Source organism: Polypterus senegalus, chromosome 2 (assembly GCF_016835505.1).
Source record: "Polypterus senegalus isolate Bchr_013 chromosome 2, ASM1683550v1, whole genome shotgun sequence".
Taxonomy (NCBI): Eukaryota; Metazoa; Chordata; class Cladistia; order Polypteriformes; family Polypteridae; genus Polypterus; species Polypterus senegalus.
In genome coordinates, this window is record NC_053155.1 from 148,297,693 (window position 1) to 148,324,265 (window position 26,573).

The following is a 26,573-nucleotide window of genomic DNA, read 5'->3' on the forward strand; positions in this document are numbered from 1 at the left end:
TTGCTAGTGCAGGAAATGTGTGGGTTAGGCACTTTTCATGTACTCCTGGTGTGTGTGTTTTCCCTGGGTATTACCATTTTTTTTTTCTCTCAACATAAAGGAATGCCCGTAGGTCTAACTACCAACTCTATATCTGCAGTTAGTGCTGCTTCCCACTCTGCAGGCAATGTTACTGGGATAAGCTCTAATTCCATACAGCCTTATAAACTGATTTAAACAGATCACAAAATGGTTGGATGAAGTGACAGTAAATGGAGTTTTATTTAAAAAAACACATGAATGCATAAGTGTATTAAGGGTTGACATGCTTCTCTATGTGATTCACTGCAGCTACTAAAAAGCCATATCGGAAAAATCTCACACTTCTGAATAATATGTGGTGCCAGGACACTACAGGTGATTATTAGAACACTGATGTTTGTTTTGAAAAAATTTGCATACTGAAGTTCATATATTATTGGAAATCAATTTAAACTGAAAGTTACAAGTACTTTTGTAGCTTCAAACATGACAGTAATCCTGACCTGTAGTCCATCTATTTATTATATTAAATGCCTAATGTAGTTTAGGTTCAGGGCCCTTGAAGGGTATTTTGATTATTTAGAAGTCTTATGCATTAATAATATTTTTATTCTGTGTTGATTGAGGCTCTGGATTAGGTGTAGTTTATGCAATGAAGGTTAAACCTAAATGGATGGTCATTAAAGATTTAAAAGACATAACTTAAGACAAAACTCATTGACCATATGAAGATGGACAATTATGAGCTGCTGTATGTCAACAACAAACTCAAGATATTGGAGTGATTTAGCAGCTTTGTGCAAGACAATCATCACTCCTGGAGCAAAAAGCTGGTCTGCCAGCTAGAAAAGAAGCTTCACTAGAAGCCAGAGTCGACTGTGCAACATCAGCTCTGCACTGTGCAACTCAGTTCTCAATGAGAAAATATGGGAGGTGACATTCACTTTCTTAGGCAGACTGCAACACTAGCAACCACTTCGAACCTTTCACCAACACCCTTGTTATTACAGACTTGATTGTAGCTTGATTCAACAGCAAAAACCTTTGTGTCCTGCTTCCCTTGTGTACAACTTTTTAATAATAAAAAACAGCTTTATTGGAGTTCCAGAAGCAGAAAAATAGGACTTTTCAAATAATAGTGTTGAATATATAGGGTAAACGTCATTTACTAGTGATTGCTGAAAGTTCTGAAGACAAAATTCTCATTACTTTTTCAAGCAATAAGGTAAAAAACCTTTAATTTCTGAACATCTTTCCATATTGAGAAAATCAGACAAGTTCTGCAGTCAGCTCCTTGTCCTGATTACCTAGATAAGAGCCTTCAGTGAGAGACAAGACATTGGCTTTTCTGACAACTTTGGAGAGACTATGATTTTTCAGAGTTGATGACTTAAATCTGAAAAGATTAGGCACCAAAGCAAATCTTATTAAGCCTCAGCACACTCAGCATAGTGAGTTCCTTTACTAAAAATAGTTCAGCTAAATTCTATAGAATAAATACTCAGCTAACACAATCCACTTATGACCTGGATGCAGGTCCAACTTTTCTTCCCAAAGTTTCTGATATGGTTATTGACAGAGAGCTAGAAATAGTTAACCATTCATTAGATTCCAGCTTTTCTCTGGCTTCTATAAAGATGGCAATAGTTAAACCCTTGCTCAAGAAAAAAAATTGGTCTCCTTGGTCTTTGACAGTTCTAGTCAATGGTTGGGTCTTTCTGGTAATGCCTTAGACCAAGTTTAATCTTGTATAATATATGAAGAATTCTTCTTAAGCTTTGACAAGTATACATCAAAGAACCACTGTATTATATACTATGTATGAAATAGATCAATTCTGTTATTCTCAACATAAATATTTCCATTATTTTTAAACACAAGGTGAAGTAGCCCAGTTAGTTTAATAGAAACACAACTTTACTTACTGTAGTCTATAACACCAAATGACCCTAATAATCTCTGCTCTCTTGCCCATTGTCTTACTAGCACTGCAGAATGGATGAGTAGTAATTTCTTCAAACTAGACAAGAAAAAAATAATAATAATTTTGGTTGATGTCAGAAATGAAAAAAGTGTCTTAAAGGTAGCCTCACAAAGCAAGCCAAATCAAAAATAAGAAATATTATTGTTACAAACAAATAATATCAATAAGACTTTGTTCCTTAATTTAAGAATCATTTCATTTAAGAAACACAGCAAGAGTTCAACTTCTTATAACATCTCAGATACATTTCACTAGTTTTTGCATCATTACATTTGTGACCTGTGTTCTTTAGAAATGATTTTAAACTACTACTGCTGAATGCTGCAATATAATATACTAAACAAAAGATCATATTTCAGGATTGGTGTTTGAAAAAAATAACATCTTTTAACATATGGATGTCAACGGCAAGTCATTTAAGGTTGTTGACAAATAAGAGATGCTTTAGCAGACATTTAGAACTAGAAAGTCTCAGATTGGAAGATGCTGAAAGCCAACGAATAAAATGTCAAGAAACAAAACACAAATGATTTAAATCTTATAAGTTTCACTTTATGTAGGTCATAATAACATTTTTATGTTAACTGGTGTAAAGGCGTGAGCAAATACAAAAGAGCTATGATCCCAGTATTGTAGTATACAACTGACTCACAATACTGCAAATCTAGATAATATAGCTTTGTTCTTACTCATGATATTACCTTATTATAACTTTTATTCCATTGCTTAGAAATTAATGTATAATGACCCACCCAACAATTTCATTTCATGCTCAACATCCAACAGTTCTTTTGGTGGACCTTGTTCCTGTGATCACTAACTCCTACCTCCTGCCAATGAACAATACTAAGCTATGCATCATCATAGTGCCTGTTGAGGATATCACTTGTTAATTTCCTTGCAGGCAATTTGTTAGCTCTTCTTATTAAAATTTCAGAGATTGAAAATTGAAACTAAACTAAGCAAGTACAATTACTTTTAACAAATAACATGTAGAGTAAAACACATATAAATAAAAGGTGCAATTAAAAAAAGACACATCAAATAACATTTTACCTCAGGATTCTTCATTTACCTGTGGTACTTAAGTCACTGAACTCTTCCCTGGTTGCCCTAGTTGGTGGTGAATAGCAGGACAGAAACCACAAAGCTTGTCTTTTCGATGCCCCAACGGATGACAGTCTTTAGTGTCAGCATTGAAAGGACAATCTCTAGTAAGTCTAGAAAGATACAACATTTTAAAATGACTATTGTCAGCACTCAAATACACTCCAGCAACAAAGGCATGTCATAAAATATATAATTTATATAATTCACTAAGTCGCCAGACCATGGGATACACACGACAGAGCCCTGCCCGCCAACTCTAATCATCCTTCCACGTCCACCCTCGGTCTAGAGGCATGCGTACTGTCTGCACGCCTTAATATAGTCTTACTTCCACTGGCATGCCACCGCATAAACTTAAAATTCGTTCAGTCGTCATGCTTCTCAGAAACCTCCTGCCAGCAAGAGGTCTCTGTAATGGCACTAGACTTTGTTACCAGCATTCACAGCAATGTACTGGAGTGTAAAACTATCGCGGCTGCTACCTCACAAACTGTCCTTATTCCCCGGATTTCAATGACTCCATCAGATTCACATTTTCCTTTTACACACAATTTCCTGTTAGATTGGCCTTTGCAATGACAATTAATAAGGCACAGGGCCAAACTTTCAAAAAGATATGCCCGTATCTGCCAAAACCAGTTTTCAGTTACAGACAATTGTATGTTGCTCTCTCCAGAGTTCCATCTTTTCATTCACTCACAGTCGTATCCTCAAACCCACTCCATTTGGACAACTGTGTCTTTCAGAAAGTCTTCACCCATCAATGAATAGCCTAATTATGTGGCGTATGCTACGCCGCGGGTTGGCTAGTTATTCATATTCATTCACGTACCTTCTTGCGGTTGAAATCAGTGACCGCGTTTTTTTCCCCGATCTTGTCCAGTCTGCACAGGACTCCAGGACATGCAAAGAAAAGAATGTTCCTCTGCAATGTGAGCCATGGACACTCTTCTTTTCTCAGTGGGCCCCGTATATGCCTTGTACAGTACATGTGCTTTGATCGCCGCCAGGTCAAGCTTATTATAGCACAAGCAACCGGTCACCTACGTGTTCCTGCTAGCACTGAATAAGCTCACTCCTGGTGTCATCGCACAGCACCGGGAGAAAAAATTGAGAAATATACGTGACATTTTGAAGAAATCATTGTATGACCTGAATAGTACCAATCAGAAAACTTTATCGCACTAATGCAATATTATTTGAAAACGAACAGGTGTAAATTTGTTACTTGTAAAAGTTAGTTTTTTTTTTCACTTTTATTTTCTCAGTCTCGTTCACGCTCTCCCTCCCCTCCCGATCTGACCCTAACTAACAGCGCCAACATAAATTCTCAAGAGACGGCGGCATCACAGCTCCCACACTTTAGAAAGTTTCTGTCTCCTCGCCATTGCAGCCACATTTATTTTCCTCTACATTCTTCTCCTCGGACGTTCTTTTTCGTTGGTAGGACTGTGTGCAATCTTGAGAAACAATAATAAAACCAACACCAGTGCCTAATTATAAAAAATACACCGTGGACGACTGCTAGTCGTAAAATGACATGAACGGTTCCCTCAAAAACCTGCCCGGATGGTTTGATGATATTGTGTTTTGGTAGTCAAACAATAAAACATTTAATTTGCACGTTACCGTGCTTACCGCTAAATCGAAGCAGTTTTGCAGGAACATTCCCAGTCTCTTTCGCTAGGTAGCTGAACTTGACACGGCATTTAAAATCCATTTGTTGACTGTTTAGGGACTCAGGGTTTAAACACATTATGTACGTAATCACCCAAAATCCACGGTACGGGGTTTAAAAAAAATAAACTAAGTAAACTTTATTTTCTCAACATTACTTCAAGAATCAACTTCATCCAACTTTTCGCGCCATGATCGTTCAAGAGGAAGAATACGCTTGGCATCTTGGGAAATGTATGCCTCGGTGAAAAACTACTATAGTCTGACTTGCAGTCAATTAAAGCTCGTAACTACAGTTCCCAGAGTCCCATTGAGTGTCAGAATTTTTCATTTTGTCGTTCTATATGCCCTCTATATGTGCACAACAAAAAAGCCAGTTATCGAAAATTGATTCGGCCCGAATAAAACAGCAATCTTTTTCGGATGATCGTGATTTTGTTCGATAAAATCTACAGGGGCGGCCCGAATATACATTACTGTCAGGCTAGTCATGCAAATTCTGTTCTACTGTGGACTTACAGTTGATACCACGTGTTGACTGAACCATTATACTCGAGACTGTGCTCAAGTACAATATATAGAAATCGCGCTCCAAACTATTAGGCTTTGCCTATTCTGAAACTGGACTGCAATCGCGACACTACTTATTTTGAATTTGGCGTTAGATGTGAGGGGTGCCAAGCAAATGGACACCGAGCGGGATCGTTGCTGATGTCAGAGCAGAACCAGATTAGGGCCAAATGTAGTGTGGTAGCTGGGTTGTAGTCATATTTAGAACAAAAATAACAAAACAATTGAGGGAAACCATTGATTTTCATTTTCTAACCTATTTAGTCCTGAACCAGGTCGCAGGGGAGGCTCATTTAGCATCGTGTACAAGACATGAACAAACCGTTAATAGGGTGCACACAACCCTATCCACACACAAATTTAGTATCACCAATCCACCAAACTTGCATGTCTTTGGACTATGGGAGGAAACCTCAGTACCCAGAGGTAACCTATACAGTTATGGGGAGAACATGCAAACTCCACACAGAGAGTACACAGGATTTGAATCGTGGTCTTCTTACTGTGAGGCAGCAGCACTATCACTGCACCTCCATGCCACCCCACTACTCATGGAGGCTGACAGAAGTTATCATATACAGATTAACAGGGTTAGGATTTAAAGGCAGTTTCCTTGAGCTATAAGACAGACACATTAACCACTGTTTTACTTTGCCTTCTGCACAAGCCATTATTATTCAAATTCAGTCATGCCCCCAATGGCTTTCATTGGTTTTCATTCCAAAAATTTCTTCTTTTAATTTGACTTCCCCATTAATTAAGAAAGCTGTCATTTCCTAGTTTCTGTTTTATAGTGGAACTCCAGAAATAATAAACAGAATATGATAAATTTGAATGAAGCAAGAATTTTCTGTGTTGAGATGGGGATGAATTCACTATTTTTACCTTGCTGGTCAATATTTTCTTCTTAATTAATGTTCTGGATAATTAAGCCATTTTTGCTAGTAAGTGGTTAACACAGAAGTATTTGCCGCCCTTTAGTGTTCAGTGTTACCCTGTAGGGTTGTGTGGTAAACCAGTATTGAAAAAGTTTGGAAAAGTACAATTTTTAAAATGGTTCAATACCAGGATTTCAATCATTTCGGTGCCCAAAGTAAATGGTAGTTTTTGAGCACCTTGTGCTCAGTTGTTTATTAGTGTCATTTCAATACACCACCACTCATCTTGAAAGAAATATACATGTATTACATCTAGATCGATTCACCTTGGGGAGCCCCATCTCCCCTTCCTGGACCAATGGACCTCCAGGCTCATCAAATGTATAAACATGCTGAAGATTCCAAAGGGGACCCTGTTTTTTGTATAGATTTATGGAGGAGGGCAAGACAGGGATTTGGTTCAATACTGTTTTTTTCAGTACAATTTTAGTACTGGTAATGAGGTTGGAAGGCTGATATTGATACCAAAGTCAAAATTTTAGTACTGATCTAGCACTAGTCCACTCCACTGACCACTAATTATCAATATTAAGGTGCAATTAAGTGAGAAAAAGTAACAAAAAAGGCAAATTAAAAAGAAAATTACAAAACAGAGTTAGGCATTTAAAGAGAGAGACAGGGGTTAAGATCATGCACTAATGCGACACCCACCACATGACAAACGACCTGGATTGGGACCCAAGTGATGTGGATGACACCTTAGCCTCACAGTTTTTGCAGTGGCTGGAGTGCCAATCCTGCCACGACCCCCAAGTTTTCCCTGTAAATTGGAGGACCTGGTTGGAGGGTTGGATGTAGATTAACATCATACCCATGACAAAGCAATTACAGGTTAAGGGCCTTGCTCATGGGCCCAACAAAGTAGAGTTACTTCTGGCATTTACAAGATACGAACCAGCAACCTTCAGATTGCCAGTGCAGTCATGTCAGTAATACCTAGTTAATTTAGAGTTCATCAGAACTTCTGTATATGCATATTGGAGGGTCACATTATAACACTGACAGCCCTGGAACAAACTAACAATTGGTCTGGCCTGATTTGTTTAGATCATTTGGCTATTTATGGACACGACTCACAGGATGTGTCCAAGCAACAAAATGTTGAACGCAGATACAAAACTGTTAGATATGGATCTAAAGCATCACAAATTACATCATTGGTATCTAGTACAATGGACCAAAATAGGAATTCACATACCTGGTCATATGTTAATTCTAAAAATACAATGCTCATGAATTGCAATTCCATAGCAAAGATGTTAAAATTCCTATCTAAGAAGACTCAACAGTGAAAATTAAATACTTTTTCATTGGCTGGGTCCACAATGCTAAATTGACTGAGCTTGCCAATACTGAAGCTGCTAGCATGATGACACATGTTGGCAATTTTTTTCAGGAATCTAACATATTTAAAAAGTGTTTCATATCAGTGAATGTAAGCAAAAAGAAAAAAAAATCTAGTTTCCAATCCCATACCGACCTTATTAAGAGGAGCTTTAGTCTATAATTTCCTGCTTTCCATGCACTGCTGGATATATACCTAGGCTGCATTTAAGCTATGGCACAAAAAAACTTAATTTCTTAGAAATGTAAATCTCATACTATTGCACTTTTCTTAATGCTTAATAAGAAAAGGAAAAAAGTAATCTGATTAAATAATAAGATCTATTAAAGGTGAAAACAACTGAATGTGAAATTTGTTTGGACAAAAACCTGCAGCCTCAGAGGACTGAAGTACTAAACAAAAAAGCCCTATATTATAATATCCATCCATCCATCCATCCAGTATCCAACCCACTATATCCTAACACAGGGTCATGGGGGTCTGCTGGAGCCAATCCCAGCCAACACAGGGCGCAAGGCAGGAACAAACCCCGGGCGGGGCGCCAGCCCACCGCAGTGTATTATAATATGCACCCAAAGAAATATTTTCAGGATTGTTTTTTTTTTTTAAATTCAACAACACAAATAACTTTCTAAATGTACCTTGTGTTGATCAAAACCTCATCAAATCATCCACAGATATGAATAACTTTGCTTCTAGGTATTTTAACATAGACCAGAGTTGGGAAGAAATTTTCCTACTGTACCAAGTATACTTGTTTTTGATCTTCACCATATATTTCATAAGACAGATTTTATCTGTTATGCCCCAAATTCCTGGTGTCAAATTCTGCATAAAATGCGTAACAAAAAATCAAGTTGGTAACAAGCTAATTCAAATCAATATAAATTTGTTGGCACATAACTTTATATTAATAACTGCCAAATGCAATGACTCTGGAAATTTCTTCTGTTTTTCAACATGAGTTACTTATACATGCTAAAATTCCAATTCAATTGTATTTATTCCAATAAAATTAATTTCCACATAAAGGACCACCATATCATAAACTGATTACTAATATAGTATAGTTTAAGACTACCCCCAAATAAACATCTCTCTATTATAATAAAAAAATCTCACATTGAGACATGATCTTCTCAGAAGACACTTTGATGTCCCACGATAGACACTTTAATGTCCCGTGAGAGTCCCATGAGAGACACTTTAACGTCCTGTGAGACAAGGCAGTGAGACAAAAGGACAGCTGCTGTACAGGCTTTTAAATGTCCGACGCGCAGCACGACAAACAGAACACACAGCTAGGCAGCAGCAGCAGCAAGCCAGCAGCTGATCTGTCCGCATCTCCTTAGCGTGCGTTCAGGCACCCCAACATGAGCAGCAGAAACGTGAAGTGGCTGGGATGTAGCGCGCCCTGGGGATGGGGGGAAGGGGGTGGGAGAACAAAACGAGCAGGGGGCAAAGCCCACTAGTAATGTAAACAAAAGCATTACATTTTGTAATATAAATAATGCAATGCAGAGTTTCATAGAGTTGATTACTATTTCAGTAGCATTTAATACAATGTGGAAACCATTTCCTGGATATACTGATCACAGTCATGCACACACCCATACACTATGTATGTGATTTAAAAAGAGATAATGATCATTTCTAGCAATGGACCCTACCTTGGGATCTCTTAATTCAGCAAAGAACCTAAACGTCATAACCCTGAGTTCTTACTTCACAATATCTTTCATTTAGGCATCCAATTTATTTGAATAGAGGCACATGCTTTTTGGAGCTTTTAATGCAATTTTGCTTAATAGTTAATAGAAAGAATTAATAAACCAAATTGTACACTTATTTAGATGAGAGACATGTCCCTGTAGAATTAACTTACTATGAGGATAGTACCAAACATAAAACTTATATGGGAATGTTACATGTCGAGGTTAAATAGGAAACAATGTAAGAAACTGCATACAAAAAACACCACCATTTCTTGTGGTAAAAAAAAAAAAAAATTTTGTTCAAGTACAGACGTACCACACTTAAAAATAAAAGTGATTATCATGTATGGTTTGCTTCAGTTTAAATAGAGTATGGAAGCAATTTACTCTCATAAGAAAAGGTAAAAACTGAATACTGAATATCATGTGAGCTGGTCATTTCTTAGAAATCTAGAATCACAAATTTGTCCATTAACTATTACATACTATTACATACTGTCTTATGATTTAAAACATTTTAGAGCTGAAACAGAATATTTTTCTTTTATGCTTCATTGTGTTTAAACTAAACCTCATTCAGATCAAAACATATTTTTAGTTTCATTATCAATCTACTGGTCATTTCAAATTCTGATATATGTAATACATCTTTGTCTTTCTCAGAATAAACTCAAATGTCATTCTTCATTTTTCAATTATGCAGAGCTTAAAAGTCTGTTTTCTTAAGGGTTTTCTATTTGCAGTTCTTATTAACAGATAATTACAAGGGTAAACAAATGCAGACTATTCTACAAGTAAAGAATCATATATTCTCCTTATTATGAAAGACAGTTTGATAGCTGCCCCTCCCATTACATAGCCACTTTCTCTGTTAAACTACAAAAACTAAAAGTTCCGCGCTCCACCTCAATTTCATCAGAACATTTTGTTTATGCTGTAAAAAATAGACAAATATATAAAGAAGGTTATTTTTTCTCAGTCAAATAGAATTATTTTCTTTTTTTCCAAACAGGTTCTCAGAGTCGTTCGTTTAATTAAAATTTCCCCGGCTCTGGAAGATTTTGTGTACAAGATATTTGGACCAGGAAAAAAGCTTGGAAGCTTAGTGGTTTTCACAGCTAGTCTCCTGATTGTGATGTCTGCCATCAGCTTACAAATGTTCTGCTTTGTTGAAGAACTAGACCGATTCACTACCTTTCCAAGGGTAAGTACAGGAGAAATAATTCCATAAAATTACAAAAATGTCTTAAACATCGCTATATGTGTAAAGTGAGCAATGATATAAAGTTAAATGTCCGTATAGTTACATAAATAAGTAACTTTCCATAATTCTTGAGTGACTAAATACAATTAGAAAGCTGCCTAGACAATGGAGTGTATTCTAGAATGTGTAATGTTTGGTTATTATTTTCTTAGTAAAAAGGGGTTAACTTAGAAGATAAACAAAACTACAGCACAGCACTTCCCTGATGCAACATAAATAAGCAGACATTTTTACCTTGTATCAGGGTTTTCCTTTACCTTTTTCTTTCATCCTCTTTAATTATCTACCATCCTTGAAATTGGAATAGGTGAAAAACCCTAGTTAACTGAAACCAGTAAAACCGGCAGAGAGGATTAGCTCCACAAATGGGCCAGGTTCAGTGCTAGCCATTGTGCATTCAGTGCATTGGCTGTTGTCTTGTTCAGGTGTTGTCAGACAATGCAGAAAAGTCTGGTGAGTGGATGCTTATGAATGGCCACAATTCTAAAGTCCAAGGATTGAGGCGGTCAGTGGTTATGGAGTTCTCAATGCTGTTTTGTGGTAAAACATTTTTATTAGTTTTAGGTAATATTGTTTTGGTTTCTTGTTAGGGGACTTCATCCCCCTCCCATTTCTAGAAATCTTTGTGAACAAATCCTTCTCAGGATTTCTCTTGGCTGAGCCGAATGTTTTCTCACAGACTAAGATGGCACAATAATTTAAAAAAGAATGCATAATTAGAAGAAAATTAATGCATTATACCATAACTATATTAAATACTAAAAATATATGATACATAGAGGGCGACACGGTGGCGCAGTGGTAGCGCTGCTGCCTCGCAGTTAGGAGACCTGGGTTCGTTTTCCGGGTCCTTCCTGCGTGGAGTTTGCATGTTCTCCCCGTGTCTGCGTGGGTTTCCTCTGGGCGCTCTGGTTTCCTCCCACAGTCAAAAGATGTGCTGGTTAGGTGGTTTGGCGATTCTAAATTGGCCCTAGTGTGTGCTTGGTGTGTGGGTGTGTTTGTGTGTGTCCTTCGGTGGGCTGGCACCCTGTCCAGGATTGGTTCCTGCCTCGTGCCCTGTGTTGGCTGGGATTGGCCAGCAGACCCCCGTGACCCTGTGTTCGGATTCAGCGGGTTGGAAAATGGATGGATGGATGATACATAGACCAAAGTGTTTCACTGAATATCAGTTATCTTCACTGCTGCCTACTAATATTACAGAAACATTATTCCATTTAAAAATTATGGGAGGCTTCTGTGCTCTTGTAAATCTTAAATACTACAAGGATTTTTTGTACTCTTCCCCATATCAGTGTCTCAGTACAATCTTGTCTTTAAGGTCTGTAGACAATTCCTTTGATCTCATGCTCTGATACAACTTGTCAACTAGGGGACCTTCTGTAGATGGATGTGTGCCTTTTCTAATCATGTGAAATCAATTGAATTGACCACAGGTGGACTTCAAAGGAGATTCCCATATTTTAAACTATGGATCTGTCTTTTTATATATCTACTGTATATAAACTGCATACTTTATCTTTGTGTAAAATCTCTAAAGATCTCCTGCCCACTATCAGCTTCAAAGTACTGTCAAGTTCAACACAGGTATATGTTAGATAAAGAAAGTAACCATTGAATAAGCAAAAGCTATTGCAAACAGATGTTGTTTTTTTAATGAACAGGAAGTACAGTATGTCTGGAATCAAAAAAGGTACGATTTGTCAAGTGTCTTATGTAACACAGTCTGAGCTAAAATAATAACTTACAGCCCTACATTTTCATGTGCCATATATACAGTCTCCCAACAATCACTAATATCCTGATCATTTCTATTTAAGTAATCCTATATTAATCTGGAGACTTTTAGATCCCTGCTTCAAATACTCTTTTGACTGCTGGCTCTCTTTTAAAAGTGTATTTGGCAGAAGTGGCAAACTGCTGCAGTTAATTTTGCTTTTGTTAAACCTCATTGTTTAGTTTTGTTCTATACCTGACAAAGATATCCATCACAGATTGTTTTGCAAATGGTTCTTTTTAATTCTTGTAATAAGGATTAAATGCACATCTCACATTGTGTAAATAATTTTATTTTTTTTAAACTACAAGAGCCAGAGGACACTGTCAGCATTGCTTGCAATTTCCTTTGTCTAAAAAGACAATTAAAATGCATTTATTTGGGGTTCAAAATTTAGTATTCGACTTGAGAAGGAGACTATTTTTTTAAGTAATTTACAGTATCTATCCAAAGCCCATATATGTTTCACTGTTTCTACAATTAAAATAGAAGCTTAAGTGCCTTGCTCTGGGTCATATGGTTTGTAGTGAAGATTGAACTATAGATTTCTTAATTCAGAAATTTAAAACCATTGTACCAATGTGATTTGTAAGTCACTTTGGGAAAAAAAAGCAAATTATTAAATGTAAAACTAAAACTTGCTCTGGACTGATGATCAGAACATTTCTGTCCAATTTAAACATCATCAGACGCTTCCAAACACCAAGTCAATTCTGTGATTCAAATCAGCCTGAAAGCTGCTGAACTAACTGTGGAAAGAAAATCCATTTCCCGACGGACAATCTCATAGACACAAGCAAGACATTCAGACTTCACAGAATAGGCATCCATCCTTCAATGAAACTGTTTCATAAGTGCCATGAGGTGGTTAGATTCCGTGTCTTGCACCAATGCATGACAACTTTTCAGACTGTCCTTCTGTAATTTTTTCTCTGAGTCATTTCATTTTGTTTACTACTTCTTATTTATCCCACAAATTGCATATTCTACACAAAAAATTCTGTTCTATGCTACCTATTCTGTTTTATGTAATACTTTAACAATTTTGTTTGATAAACTACACTTTGTTTACTTTGTGTTCTGTTGAAGTCTTTGTTATATAGGTCTTAGTACTTTACAAATAGTTTAGATTCACTGTAAATTAACATTATTTTGAGTTCATAATTCAATGTAGGTCTCATAACTAGTACCTATTTACTTATTAATGAGTAATAATCATTCATGGATGCCACATAAGTGTGTATTTTACCATATTGTTATAAAACTGTTATAAAGCATACAAAAAATAATACAAACTTTTGACAAGTTACAAAGACACTTGAATATTATCATAGAGAATATTTGGGTTACAATATACAGTATGTGGGTATACTGTTCAACATTTACAATATACAGAGCACTATTATTGATTCCCAGATCATAGTTAAAAATGTTAAATAGAAATATTGTTTTTGTATAAGAATATTGTAGCTTCTAGTATATTTTCCCCTCTACTCTTTTTAACAATTTTTCAAAATATTTTCTTTACTGCAATAGTAAACAACACAAATCCCGATCATGTAAAGAAGAAACCTATTTTATTCTTCACTTCAAAAATGGGCAATAAAAATGTGTTTCAATACGCAAAGAGTATTATTTATGGAAAGAATTATAGCGGTGCTCACTGTGCTGCAATGAGCAATGATACTCTTTTACTTTTGACTCAGCTGGTTAAGTATCACAACAATACTGATGCAATCAAGTTTAAGAATTTTTGTCTTGTTGTGAGCATTAAAGACTTCCCTGAATTTTGTAACTTTCTTTGTATTGATTTTCAAAAATATAGATGGCTCTCATATACTGTATGTATAATTCTTTATAATTTCAATTTGTACAAATTGTGAAGTATGAGATGAGCTGCTTTTTTAAAGATGTGTCTAAAAACACCATTTTTTCAGCATCCGGTATACTCTCCTGAATGTTGCTAATATCCAGCTTAATAAAAGGATAAGTGTGTGTCTATCTGGTTGCTATGTCTCTGTCATTCCAAAAGATGGTGCAGCACAAACATTTTTAGTAGAAAAAGACATTGCATTTGTCATTCCAGTAGATGACGCATCACAAACATTAATACTGCTTTTACCAATCACATACCAAATGGCATATAGCACAGACATATGCATTGCATAGTGCACTGCAAATGTTACCACTGATTACTTTGATTTCAACCTGTTTTAGAAGAGTAGCATTGCTAGTTATTATATATAAACATATGCTTGCATTTGCTGTTTTTAACTTAAAACTGCAGCCATGATCTGTACAAGGAACAAGTGTGTGTGTCTGGTTCACCTGAATGCTCTGAGAAACATACAAAAGAAAACAAAAAGGAAAAATGCCCTTTTAATAAATAATAATCACTCAGCCCCCACTACAAATTACATAGGTAAGTAATGTATTAAAAATATAATTTTTGGGTAAAGTTTTCCTTTAAAGATTTTCAGGGCTAACAGACTTTATGTCTATTTATTTTTAATTAGATTTTTGGTGAAATGTCTAGCATGCCATTTTGTTTTCATTTTGACTTCCCAGTATATGTGACTATTGCATTGTTATTTACTGCTCCCATCTTGTGGTTCATTCCAACCTACTTCTGTCTGCCTTTTTCCTGTCCAAGGAAGAACCTTTGCTTTTATTGTGAGTTTGATTTCTCCTTAGTTGCATTTATACTCATAGACAAGGAATCCATTTAGAACACATACTATAGATGGGCACAACCTAATCAGAGTGACTGCTTTTAAATTGCCAAATTCCTATTTAAAGGGAAAGGAGACCAAAGGCAATGTCACAACAAAGAGTTGATGGTCTAAAAGGTTTTTTAACTTCCCTCAAGTAACTACAGCTTCATTATCTGCAGTCCCAGAGGGCTATAAACCAATTGGAGGCCTAGGCGATTAGGCTCCAGGCTGGTAAGAAAGCAATTAACAATAATGAGGAAAGGGGACTGTGATACAACAAAAATGGGGAAAAGTATAGAGCCAATGATGACTCCCAAACAAAAGATATGGCAGTTGTTCTTTGTTCCATTCTTACTAGATATAATGTATGTTTCCCTTCTTAATACCCACCTAAACTCCACTGCTGGAGGATACAGAAATCCAAACATACAGCACAGATCCCCACCAGACCTTTAAACCTAATGATCCCCCCACCCCACCCAAACATCTTTTTCTTTCTACATAATGAAAAATGCTCTAATAAGCTGAATTATTGTTGTGAGTGTATCAGAGTTCATACAAGTTGCAGTGAAGGCCAAAACAAAGCAGCAACTCATTTGCTGCATGGCCATTAACTCTGTCAATCCACAATGCCAAAAGCAGTAAAACATAAACAACATAAAGGAAAAGAAAGAAAAAAATAACAAAGAGCCTTTTAAAACTGACATTTTTTTATTATTATCAGTATTATCCCCAGAGATCTACTAATTATCCAGTATTAGGTATTCTGTTAAATTTATTCCATTGTTACTCAGCCTTTTTCATAGTCTTCTTGTTCTGTGATCCCAAAAGAGATACCGGTAAATTGAACTTGATAATCAGTAGCTACATAAAAGTGGCTGCTTGAAACAGATTAAAAATTAAGTGTTATAACAGTGAGTATTTATTTGTATCTGTAACAGTACTAAATGTAGAGAAGATTTGCTGAAGAATTATTTAAAGAAGTATTTTCAAAACTGAACTGATCGGAAAATTGTTAAATCAGGAGACGAAAAAGAGCTTTGGAAAAATAAAGCTGTTTGAAATGTGTTGCTAAAATGCTAACATTTTAGCAGTGATTGGACGGTACAAAGTAGAATACTGCATGTGGTGAAAATTAGTAGCAAACCCTATCAGTAGAAAATCTGGAAAGCTAAATAGTAGTACTACGTGTTGCTTACTTCATTCCTTGACTGTGCTTAATCAGCTTGGGCACCTGCCTGCTTTAACTAACTCCTATATGAACATTGAAGTAGCTCTGTGCTGTTAAAAAACAAGCTGATGTGGCATCCTTAGCATTATGTTTATTCCCCAGAAAAACAACCCAAAAGCGTTCAACAACACAAAATGTTAGTATGTGTAACAGAAACATGTAAATACCGAAACATGAACATAATTATAGTAGAAAAGTAGAAAAAGTAGGTCTATTGTCCACTCCTGTTCTGATGCAGATTTAGTATATGGGCAAGAAGTAACATATTTTGAAACACTCTATTAACTAATGACATGCCGTTTCTTTCTGTAGTTGATTTTGAAAAACTAATTCATGCATTTGTCTGTTCTCGGCTTGACTATTGCATCTCATTATACACTGGACTTAATCAGTCATCCCTTGCTCATCTTCATCTAGCCCAGAATGCTGCTGCCAGGCTTCTAACAGGCACACGAAAACAGAATCATATCACACCAATTTTAGCTTCTCTTCATTGGCTTCACTACAGGACAATTTTACTGTGTTTTTAAATCCCTGAATGGTTTGGCCCCCTTTTATGTTATTGACCTCTTATTCTCCTTCATGGTCCCTGAGGTACTCCAGAAGTTATTGGTCATGGAAAGCTCTAGACTTAGTCTTAGAGGGGACTGTAATTTTGCAGTAGCTACCCCTGAGCTTTGTAACAGTCTGCCTTTTTATACTAGGTCAGCACCATAAAACCTTATAGGTTTTTAAACTACATTTTGTAACAAATTTTTAAAAATTATTTCTGTTGTGTTTGTTTACTGTATCTGTATATGTATTGGTGTATTTATGGAGGCTGTACAGCACTTTGGTCAATGTCTGTTGTTTTAAATGTGCTCTATTAATAAAATTGACTTGAATTGGCAGTCGCCAATGCACATAGGCATTGGTTAAGAAGATATTGAAAGCTTTATTTGTGATATTCCAGATGCACCCAGAGCATGCTTCGCAAAACATGTAGAATTTTATACCGAATTTTGGATGTGATGTATTGTATCCATGAGAGCCTTGCCTTGTAACACATGAGAGTTTGTCAATAATGTCTCAATTTGGAACATATACCTTCTGCCTATTTTTGATAATCACCTGATACACATCCAATAGTTTGTACAGATTCAATGTTTAGTGATTGACTTCATCATAGTCATTGTTATTAGTGAAATGCAAGTATTTCTTAAGTGAAAAATGACACTCACCCATAACTTTGTCAAAAATGAGTGTCTGCAACAACTGGTTTGTGGACTTGTACTATCTCTAAACTGGTTTACCTACTATGTCCTGCAATATGAGGAGACTAACAAACACCCACATGTTATCTGGAGTGACAGGCTGCCAGAGACTGCGACAAGCAAATGGTTTATTGTGATTTTTTTCTACACTGATCAGAATAGCAGTTCATTTCAACAACTATTTTCTCCACCAGACTATCATTGACAAATCGTAAATAATTCAGATAATCATGATTAACAGACATTTTTAGACATGGTTTACCAGTAAATGGGCAAAGAGGAGGTGCAGGTTTGTCAGTAGTAATATGAAGCCAACACGAAACACGAACATCACTGGAACTTGACTATTCAGAATCAATTAAAAAGATTTCAGTATCACAGCCTGTGTTTCTGTTTTGAGATTTTCATTTTAAAAATGTATTTCTCTTAGAAAAAAAAAATTCCAAGCAAATGTATGCATTGGAATATGTGTTCCTTTATTTCTGGAACATTTCTGTGCAGCTAATTATGCATTATAATTTTTCTTAATTTAGTAATTATATTTTTCATGGTGCCACAATGTTATATTGTGCTGCAATGTTATGATTCCCATTAACAGCACACTAGTTCTCTATGCCAAAAAAACATGGTTTTGGACAACCTCACATTTTATGTCAGTGCGATCCCTTACATGCTGGTATAAAAATTCATTCATGTTTATGATTTGGATAAAAAACTCAAACAAAATGTAGTACAAATTTCTCTCCTGAATTTCTGGTTTCTGAACTTTTGCAATTCCTTTTGGTTTCTGAGTAATTATTAGGCTTTGATGCAATCAGATTAATCTTCTCAGATTCAACTTTTTTCTTGTTATTTCATCTTCTGGTCCATTTCCAGCCTTCAGGCAGAATAATCAACATCTGATAACCAATTCATATTGTCATCACTATCATTCAATTTGAGTAATGATTCTTTTTCAGTTGGTTCTAAATCTCTGTTTATGGCTTTTCATTTGCCATTGTGTTTTTGGTTAAGGTCTCTGTCCCAGTGATGTATATTAAAGAGTTACCATAGTGATACCATACATTGACTGAACAAATAGAAATATGCTTTAATTATCTGCAGCATGATGTTTTTTTCATCCTCCAGATGGCAGCAGAATACTGTCTAGTGAGTTATTTAGGCTTAACACTACATAGTGGACCATTACATGTCAGGCTTAACCGTATTTACATTAAAGAAATGTCATGAAGGTTAAACAAAAAATTGTGGAAAACCAAATTATGCTCAAAATGTTAAACAAAATAATGTGCACAATGCAAAGTGACAGAACAACATAGTGCTTGTAAACATTTTAAGTGACCAAAAATCAAAAAGACAAAACAATTGGAAGAGCCAACAATCTCACAGTCTTACCAGGTCTGCCTTTATAGTGTCCCACAATGCCCTCCAAGGGCACATGATCATGCTTGTTTGAAGTCATATCTTAAATCTACAGAAACAAATGGGAAATAACCATTGAACAAAACAAAAATAAAAATATAGGTTAAAAAAATGTAAAAACACTGTCATAAACATCTGTATGACCTGAAATTTTAAAAGCGGAGCAAGCAAAGTGTCATTTTTCAGATGAAGAAAATAGATTATCATTGCATCTACAGTACATTTTTACTTTAATGGGTTTTTTTCCCCAGAATCCCTACTACTAGAATTCTAATTTTAGTTACATTTGCATATAATAATTTTGGTGAAAGGTATCATATTCTTATTATAATGATTTTTTGGGAAGTTGTATACAGTATTTATAGAGATTCTTGAATAGTGTATGTACACATTTTTTTAATTTCAAAGTTTCCCAATTAAAGTATTGGCAGATGTTCAAACAGACCTGTCTTATAAACAGAAAAGCATTTTGTGCAACTTCAATTAAAATTTTTTTTACTGATCCAAATTTATCTTGAGAGAGTTTACTTCAGCTTTACTCCATTATTTATTCAACAACTGCTCCTGACTCCAAAACAGTGACTTGCGCCTGATATGCTGCCTGATGAAGTGGGTACCTGGAGAAGTTACATGATACTCATGGCCACAAAAAGAAAAAAATGCAAGAAAATTAACTTTTATAAAAATCAAAGGATGTGGAATCAAGCTGTCTTCCTGGCTGAGAGAATTATGAATTATACTTTTACTTGCTGATGCTTCTTGCCAATTTTGTTCTTTTGCTGTTTCAATATTTTTTTTTTCTAAGATGTTTTCTAAGTAGTTTAAATTTATTTTTTTCTGCATACTTTTAACATTTTCTATTATTGATTGTTGTATGTGCCTAACTTAACAATCACTTTATCTGTATCTGTTTGAAGGTTTAAAAATGTTTTCCATTCAAAATGAATGCCATACTTCAACAACTCAGCACAACACAACTACCTTCACTTCCATCCTGCATGACTACTGCATCACACATCACAACATGTTTTTTAATTGCTCTCCAGTTAATGATATTTTGTTTTTGGAGATGATGTGTAAGTCTTATTTGTCTACTGTATGTTTAAAAAAACATTTTTCCCACTGTCTGTGACAAAATTTCTTCACTTTCCTTAATTCTTGTTTTAACTGCTATTATTAATGATTCCATTACATCTGGTGTAGTCCCTGACTAAATTAAAATGCTGCTGTCACCCCATTACTAATATGCAAGTAATAATCACAATGAATTCAACGATTCTTATTCTATTTCCAATCTTTCATTTCTTGCTGAAATTTTAGAATGTGTTATTGCTTCCCAAGTACAGGACCATGTGAACATTAATACAAATTTGGAACCTTTTCAGGCTAGTTTTCATTCCAAACATTGTAGTGAAGCAGCTTTTGTTAGAACCCTAAATGAATTCCTTTGGGATGCTGGTTCTGAATTACTAATTATCCTTATCCTTCTTCATTTTAATTTAAAATTTGACATTATTTTTAATATCGTTATTTGAACAACTGTCTTCCCTGTGTATAACAGAAACTGCTTATTCGTGGTTTCAGTCCTACTTGTAGATTTAAAAAATAATTAACTGATTAACTTCAGTTCTCACCATTCACTCTTGGTGTGCAACAGGATTCACTGCATCATTCACAGATCCCTTGGTTTTTATCACATACCTCCTCAATTTTGTTTTGATCATGCATCATCATGGTATTCATTGTAATTGTTATGATGATGTCCAGAGGTGGGAAGTAATGAGTTACATTTACCCCGTTACATTTACCTGAGTAACTTTTTAAAAAAATTGTACTTCTAAGAGTAGTTTTACTGCACTATACTTTTTACTTTTACTTGAGTACATTTGTGAAAAAGAAACACTACTCTTACTCCGCTACATTGGGCAACACTCGAATCATTACTTTTTTTCCATTAGATATAGTACGCTATATTTTTGCCAGAGAGAATCTGCCAGTGGATGTAATGCATGACTGTTTCACCAATCAGACGTAGCAACAATAATCACATGTCTTCGTTTTACTAATCAGATGTAGCCATGCAGTCACATGACCACACACAAATTGTCGCGTCCTAGCGGCACAAATTCCTCACAGACAGCGGACATGGAAAGAAAGAATACTGTATATGAAAAATAACAGCCAACTCCTACTGAAGCTTAACTATCACTTCACTGAGTGAAGAACAAGCATGTTTTAACCAAACATGCACAGACACAGACAGTCAAGGTAACGTGAGACTTCTTGTACGTGCACAAGCTGCCTTGTTCTAATGTTACTTTCTATCAGCTGTGCTATTTGGAGGACAAGTGAATATGCAGTATTATACTGTCAGTGTACAGTAGGGGTGCCCACACTGTTTTCGGCTTGCAAGCTACTTTTAAAATGACCAGGTCGAAATGATCTACCTACATTAAAAATACTATATATATATATATATATATATATATATATATATATATATATATATATATATATATATATATATATATATATATATATATATATATATATATATATATATATATATATATATATATATATATACTCTGTGGGCTGGTGCCCTGTAGACCCCATGACCCTGTAGTTAGGATATAGCAGGTTGGAGGTTGGATAATGAATGGATGGCTGGATATATATATATATATATATATATATATATATATATATATATATATATATATATATATATGTGGAATGGGACCCGGACACAGACAGACGGACATCGTTGTTTCACCACACACACGTTTATTCACACCAACTATATACAATATTTACAAGTGCACAACCCAGTGCCTCCAGCACTGTTTCCCCATAAGTCCGGGCCTCTCACAGTCTCTTGCCCTTCTTCTGGCCGCCTCCAGTCCTCTCTCCAGCTCCATCCTCTTCCACCCGACTTCCGCTCTTGACTGGAGGGAAGCGGCCCCTTTTATCACACCCCGGATGGGCTCCAGCTGCTTCCCGACATTCCTCCGCGGACATGACCCAGTGTGGCGGAAGTGCCGACTGCGCACCCGGAAGCCCTCCGGGTGTCCCCTGTCTTATTCCCCCCAGCACTTCCTGGGCTGGCCACGGGCCCCTACATGTTTGGGCTTCCAAGCACCCTACCCGAGGCCACCAACAAAACCAAGGCGGTCGCCCCCTCGTGGTCAGGAGGAGGCACCAGCCCTCCTCCGGTCCCCTCAGGCCCCAGCTGGGCTCCACCCCAGCCGCCTGTGACTATATATACATATATATATATATATATATATATATATATATATATATATATATATATATATATATATACTGTATATATAGTGAGCATTGCCCGGACACCACCAGTCTCAAACCACATCTTTATAAAATGCACGCGTTTATTTATCATTAATAAACTCAGGTTTACAGTCCTGAACACCACACACAGTGCACACAGCAATAATCACCACACTATGGGCTTCTTTTTCTCAGTCCTTGGCCGCCTTTCGTCTCCTTATGGGAGCTTTGTCCTGCTCCCACTCCCAACTCAAGCTCCCCGACTGTAGGAAGGCGGCCCCTTTTATTCCTGCCCGGATGTGCTCCAGGTGGCTGATGACGTCTTTCCGGCAGCACTTCCTGGTATGGCAGAAGTGCTGCCCTTTGCACCGGAAGCACTCCGGGCGTCCCTGGCAGGTTCCTCCGCCATATTGGAGGGTATGGCAGAAGTAATTGTTCCCGGTTTCCATGAGGTTTAAGGCACCCCCTGGCGCTGGCCATGGGTCCCAGTGGGTTGTAATGTCCTTGTTCCTCTCCTGTGGTCATCTCCTAGTCCAGGGAGGTTGCCCCCTCGTGGCACGGAAACTATTAATGCCACCTTCTGGTCCTTCCAGGCATCCCGGCCGGGTAAGGACCGCAGCACTCTGTGTGAATATACAGTAATCCCTCGCTATATCGTGCTTCGACTATCGCGGATTTTAAATGTAAGCACATCTAAATATATATCACGGATTTTTCGGTGGTTCGCGGATTTCTGCGGACAATGGGTCTTTAATTTATGGTACATGCTTCCTCAGTTTGTTTGCCCAGTTGATTTCATACAAGGGACGCTATTGGCGGATGGCTTAGAAGCTACCCAATCAGAGCATGTATTACATATTAACTAAAACTCCTCAATGCTATAAGATATGCTTCCCGCGCGGTGCTCGATTGTTTGCTTGTCTCTGCCTCTATCTCACCCTCTCTGACATTCTCTGCGCCTGACGGAGGGGCTGTGAGCAGAGGTGCTGTTTGCACAGAAGCTGTTTGCAGGTGAATACGGACGCACCTCTAAGAAATGCTGCTTTATCGCGGTGCTTCCAAAAGTACACATTGATTTTTTGATGGTTTGCTTTAATCTCGCTCTCTCTCTGACGTTCTCTGCGCCTGACGGAGGAGATGTGAGCAGAGGGGCTGTTTGCACAGAGGCTGTTTGCTTAGAAGATACTGACACTCCTCTAAAAAATGCCGCGGCAAACTTAAAAGCACACGTATTGATTTTTTGATTGTTTGCTTTTCTTTGCGAGTGAGCTCTCTCTCTCTGTCTGAAATTCTCTGCTCCTGAAGAGAAGATGATCTATTTGCATTCTTTTAATTGTGAGAAAGAACTGTCATCTCTGTCTTGTCATGGAGCACAGTTTAAACTTTTGACTAAAGGGTGTTATTTCATGTCTAGAGGGCTCTAATAATGTTAACAGTGTGGGAGAGTTTATAAGGGCTTAAAATATATAAAAATAACTATACAAACATATGGTTTCTACTTTGCGGATTTTCATCTATCGCGGGGGGGTTATGGAACGCAACCCCTGCGATCGAGGAGGGATTACTGTATATATATATATTATATATATACTGAATATACTTTATACATAAAATATATGTTGTTGCACTTTTCATAATTAAATAACCCTTATGGTATAATAACAATTCAATATATTTATGCTCACTACAGTATTTGGATTTAATAATCTTCATGTGGGAAAAGGCTGACTCACATAAATAAGTAGAGCCGAATAATGCAGACAAGGAAGTAGCACAATTCCTCATGTTTGGGTACTTTTCCTTTGTGAGTAAGTTTCAAAACTGTCCATGAGCCCCATACTTCAGCTGAATGTCATCATGTAGTGTCAAAATTTTAGGTGAATCACCCTAAACATCTTCCCTAAATGGATAGCACTTAAATGTAGCGATTGGCTCAAGTAAACCTGAGTCTTGAAACCATTTGTCAAAGTCTGATAGACAATTTTCAATCTGCTCTGTGTAGCGAATGCTGCAAAGTTGCGCACACGCCTTCCATTACGTCTCCAGCTCTGATGCAAGGTTTTGGATCTTCCCCAAATCAAGGCCCTGCAGCTTTGAGGACAGATGTTGCATTTGAAAGCATTAACTGAGCTAATCATATTGACCACGGTTTTCTCTTTTCCTTGCAGCTGTAAATTAAGCTCATTCAACATGTTGGTCAGATCAGAAAAAAAAGCCAAGTCTAACGGCCATTGATCGTTATTAAGTTGCTTGTATTCTGCATGTTAAATGACAAGCAGAAATTCCTTTATCTCTGGCCAGGGGCCTTGAAATCTCAGCAGGAATTTCTCCCTAGCCATCTGCCTCAACGAAGGCCTCTTTTATCATCTCTCCATCTTGGAAGGACTTCTTATGCTTAATGATCGAGTGACTCACCCAGAACGATGCTTTGGTGTGTCTGCCTTTGCTTTTGAAATCAGCCGAGTGAAAAATGATGGCTGTCCTCTTAACTATAATTTTAGTTCCCTCTCCTTTCTCTTTCTCAGATCGCTTTTCGGAAGGAAGTCAGTTTCGTAATTTTATGAACAGTTCGAAAGTGCCTTTCCACATTTTCCTTCTTTGGAATAGCAATGATAGAATGAGAGATCAGACAAACGCACTTCGATTGTGACATTGTGAGAAAAAAACCTCTTCCAATTCCACATCCAGTCCATATACTCAAAAACATTTTTTTAAATCCCTTCTTTATTCGATATAGTAAATTGGAAGGCTAACTAGATCACTTAGCCGGAGTTTTGCAGTAGCTTGCGCATTTGATCGTGCATGCAGGATGACCAGTGTGTTAGAAGAAAAGAGATCTCAGACTGGCCGCCCTGTATGTCAATCAAGTGACAAATGCCATAGGGAGAATACATGATAGATTAACATTTAAAAAACTTTTTTTTGAATGCAACGCGTTCTACCTGCACTACCTTTTCGATCTACCAGTCAATCGAGATAGACGTATTGGGCACCCCTGGTGTACAGTGCATCTTGTCACTGTAAGTAGTTTGCACTGTTCAAACATACATGTTACCTACTCTATGTAATGGCTTCAAAAGCTTTGTTGTTAAAAACTGAGATTTGGAACTTTGTGTTATTTGTGCATCTTTATTTTGTAAAGATATTATTTATTTTTACTCATTTTTTATTTTATTATTTGGAAATAGCAGGATTTGCACATTATTTTATATTTTTGTCTGCCTTATTACATTTCTAAAAAATAAATTATTTATTATGATCAAACAGTTACTCAGTACTTGAGTAGTCTTTTTACCAAGTACTTTTTTACTCTTACTTGAGTAATTTTTTGGATGACTACTTTTTACTTCTACTTGAGTAATATTATTTTGATGTAATGCTACTCTTACTTGAGTACAATTTTTGGCTACTGTACCCACCTCTGATGATGGCATCTAGCTTTATGAAATGTAAGCATTTCATAATACTGACTCACTGAATCAAATACAGTACTTTATGTTAACTTTCACCTTATTTATCTCAGTTTACCGTCTTATCAATTTAAGAACCATAATGATTTTAATGAAACAATTTAATTCTGAAGATGCAAATATTGAAGTCAGCATATGTGCTAGCACATATTTGGTAGTTCAATGTCAGTTTAAGTATTTCATTTTTTCAATAATAAAATGTATGATTCCCCAAAGAAAAAGGTTAAAAAAGGTACAGACAATCGACCCCTCCTCCCATTTTTGTGGTTTCTCATATACCACAAATTAACAGACACTAAACATTTGCATTATTATCATTTGATTCAGTAAGTTATACTAAAAACACAATATATAAAAAAATGTATTAATCATGATTAATAAACAGTGGCATGGCATTGCCAAATTTGAAGCTTTGCTTCGCCCTTCCTTTTGATTAAGCACAAGATGGAAGTAACAAGATGCAGCTATAAACCAAAATTTAAAATAGTTAGCTCTAAACTCTTTCCCCAAAAAGGGAATCCTTCAAATATAGAGTGAACATTTTCTAATTGCATTTATTCATCAGAGCTTCTCTACCCCGTTTTACATAAAGCACCGAATAGACATATTTTTAACTACAAATTACATACCAGAACACTGTTACCCATTACTGTCTTATACAGGGACAGTGTTAGTCTACAAAATATAGAAGCAAAAAGGCGTTACTTTCATTCCATGCTGGCATCTTAATGCCCAATTGCAGAAATATCCCCTAATTCCTTAAATGTCATGAGAAATTTGCCCTCAGTGAC

The 26,573-nt window shown here is 36.5% G+C and overlaps 1 protein-coding gene and 1 long non-coding RNA gene across 2 annotated transcripts in view; one reads left to right on the plus strand and one right to left on the minus strand.

Moving 5' to 3' along the window:
• nalcn (sodium leak channel, non-selective) overlaps positions 1 to 26,573 on the plus strand; it is an 828,408-nt gene that overhangs the window by 471,720 nt on the left and 330,115 nt on the right. Inside the window, exon 14 of the mRNA XM_039744792.1 lies at positions 10,373 to 10,564. Within this exon, the coding sequence (XP_039600726.1) occupies positions 10,373 to 10,564 (192 nt within the window). The remainder of the gene's footprint in view (positions 1 to 10,372; positions 10,565 to 26,573) is intronic.
• On the minus strand, positions 1,957 to 4,974 carry LOC120523460. Its single transcript, XR_005632631.1, has 3 exons — positions 4,754 to 4,974; positions 3,081 to 3,225; positions 1,957 to 2,041 (listed from the first exon to the last, which is right to left on the minus strand). It is a non-coding gene; the product is annotated as an uncharacterized LOC120523460 (long non-coding RNA).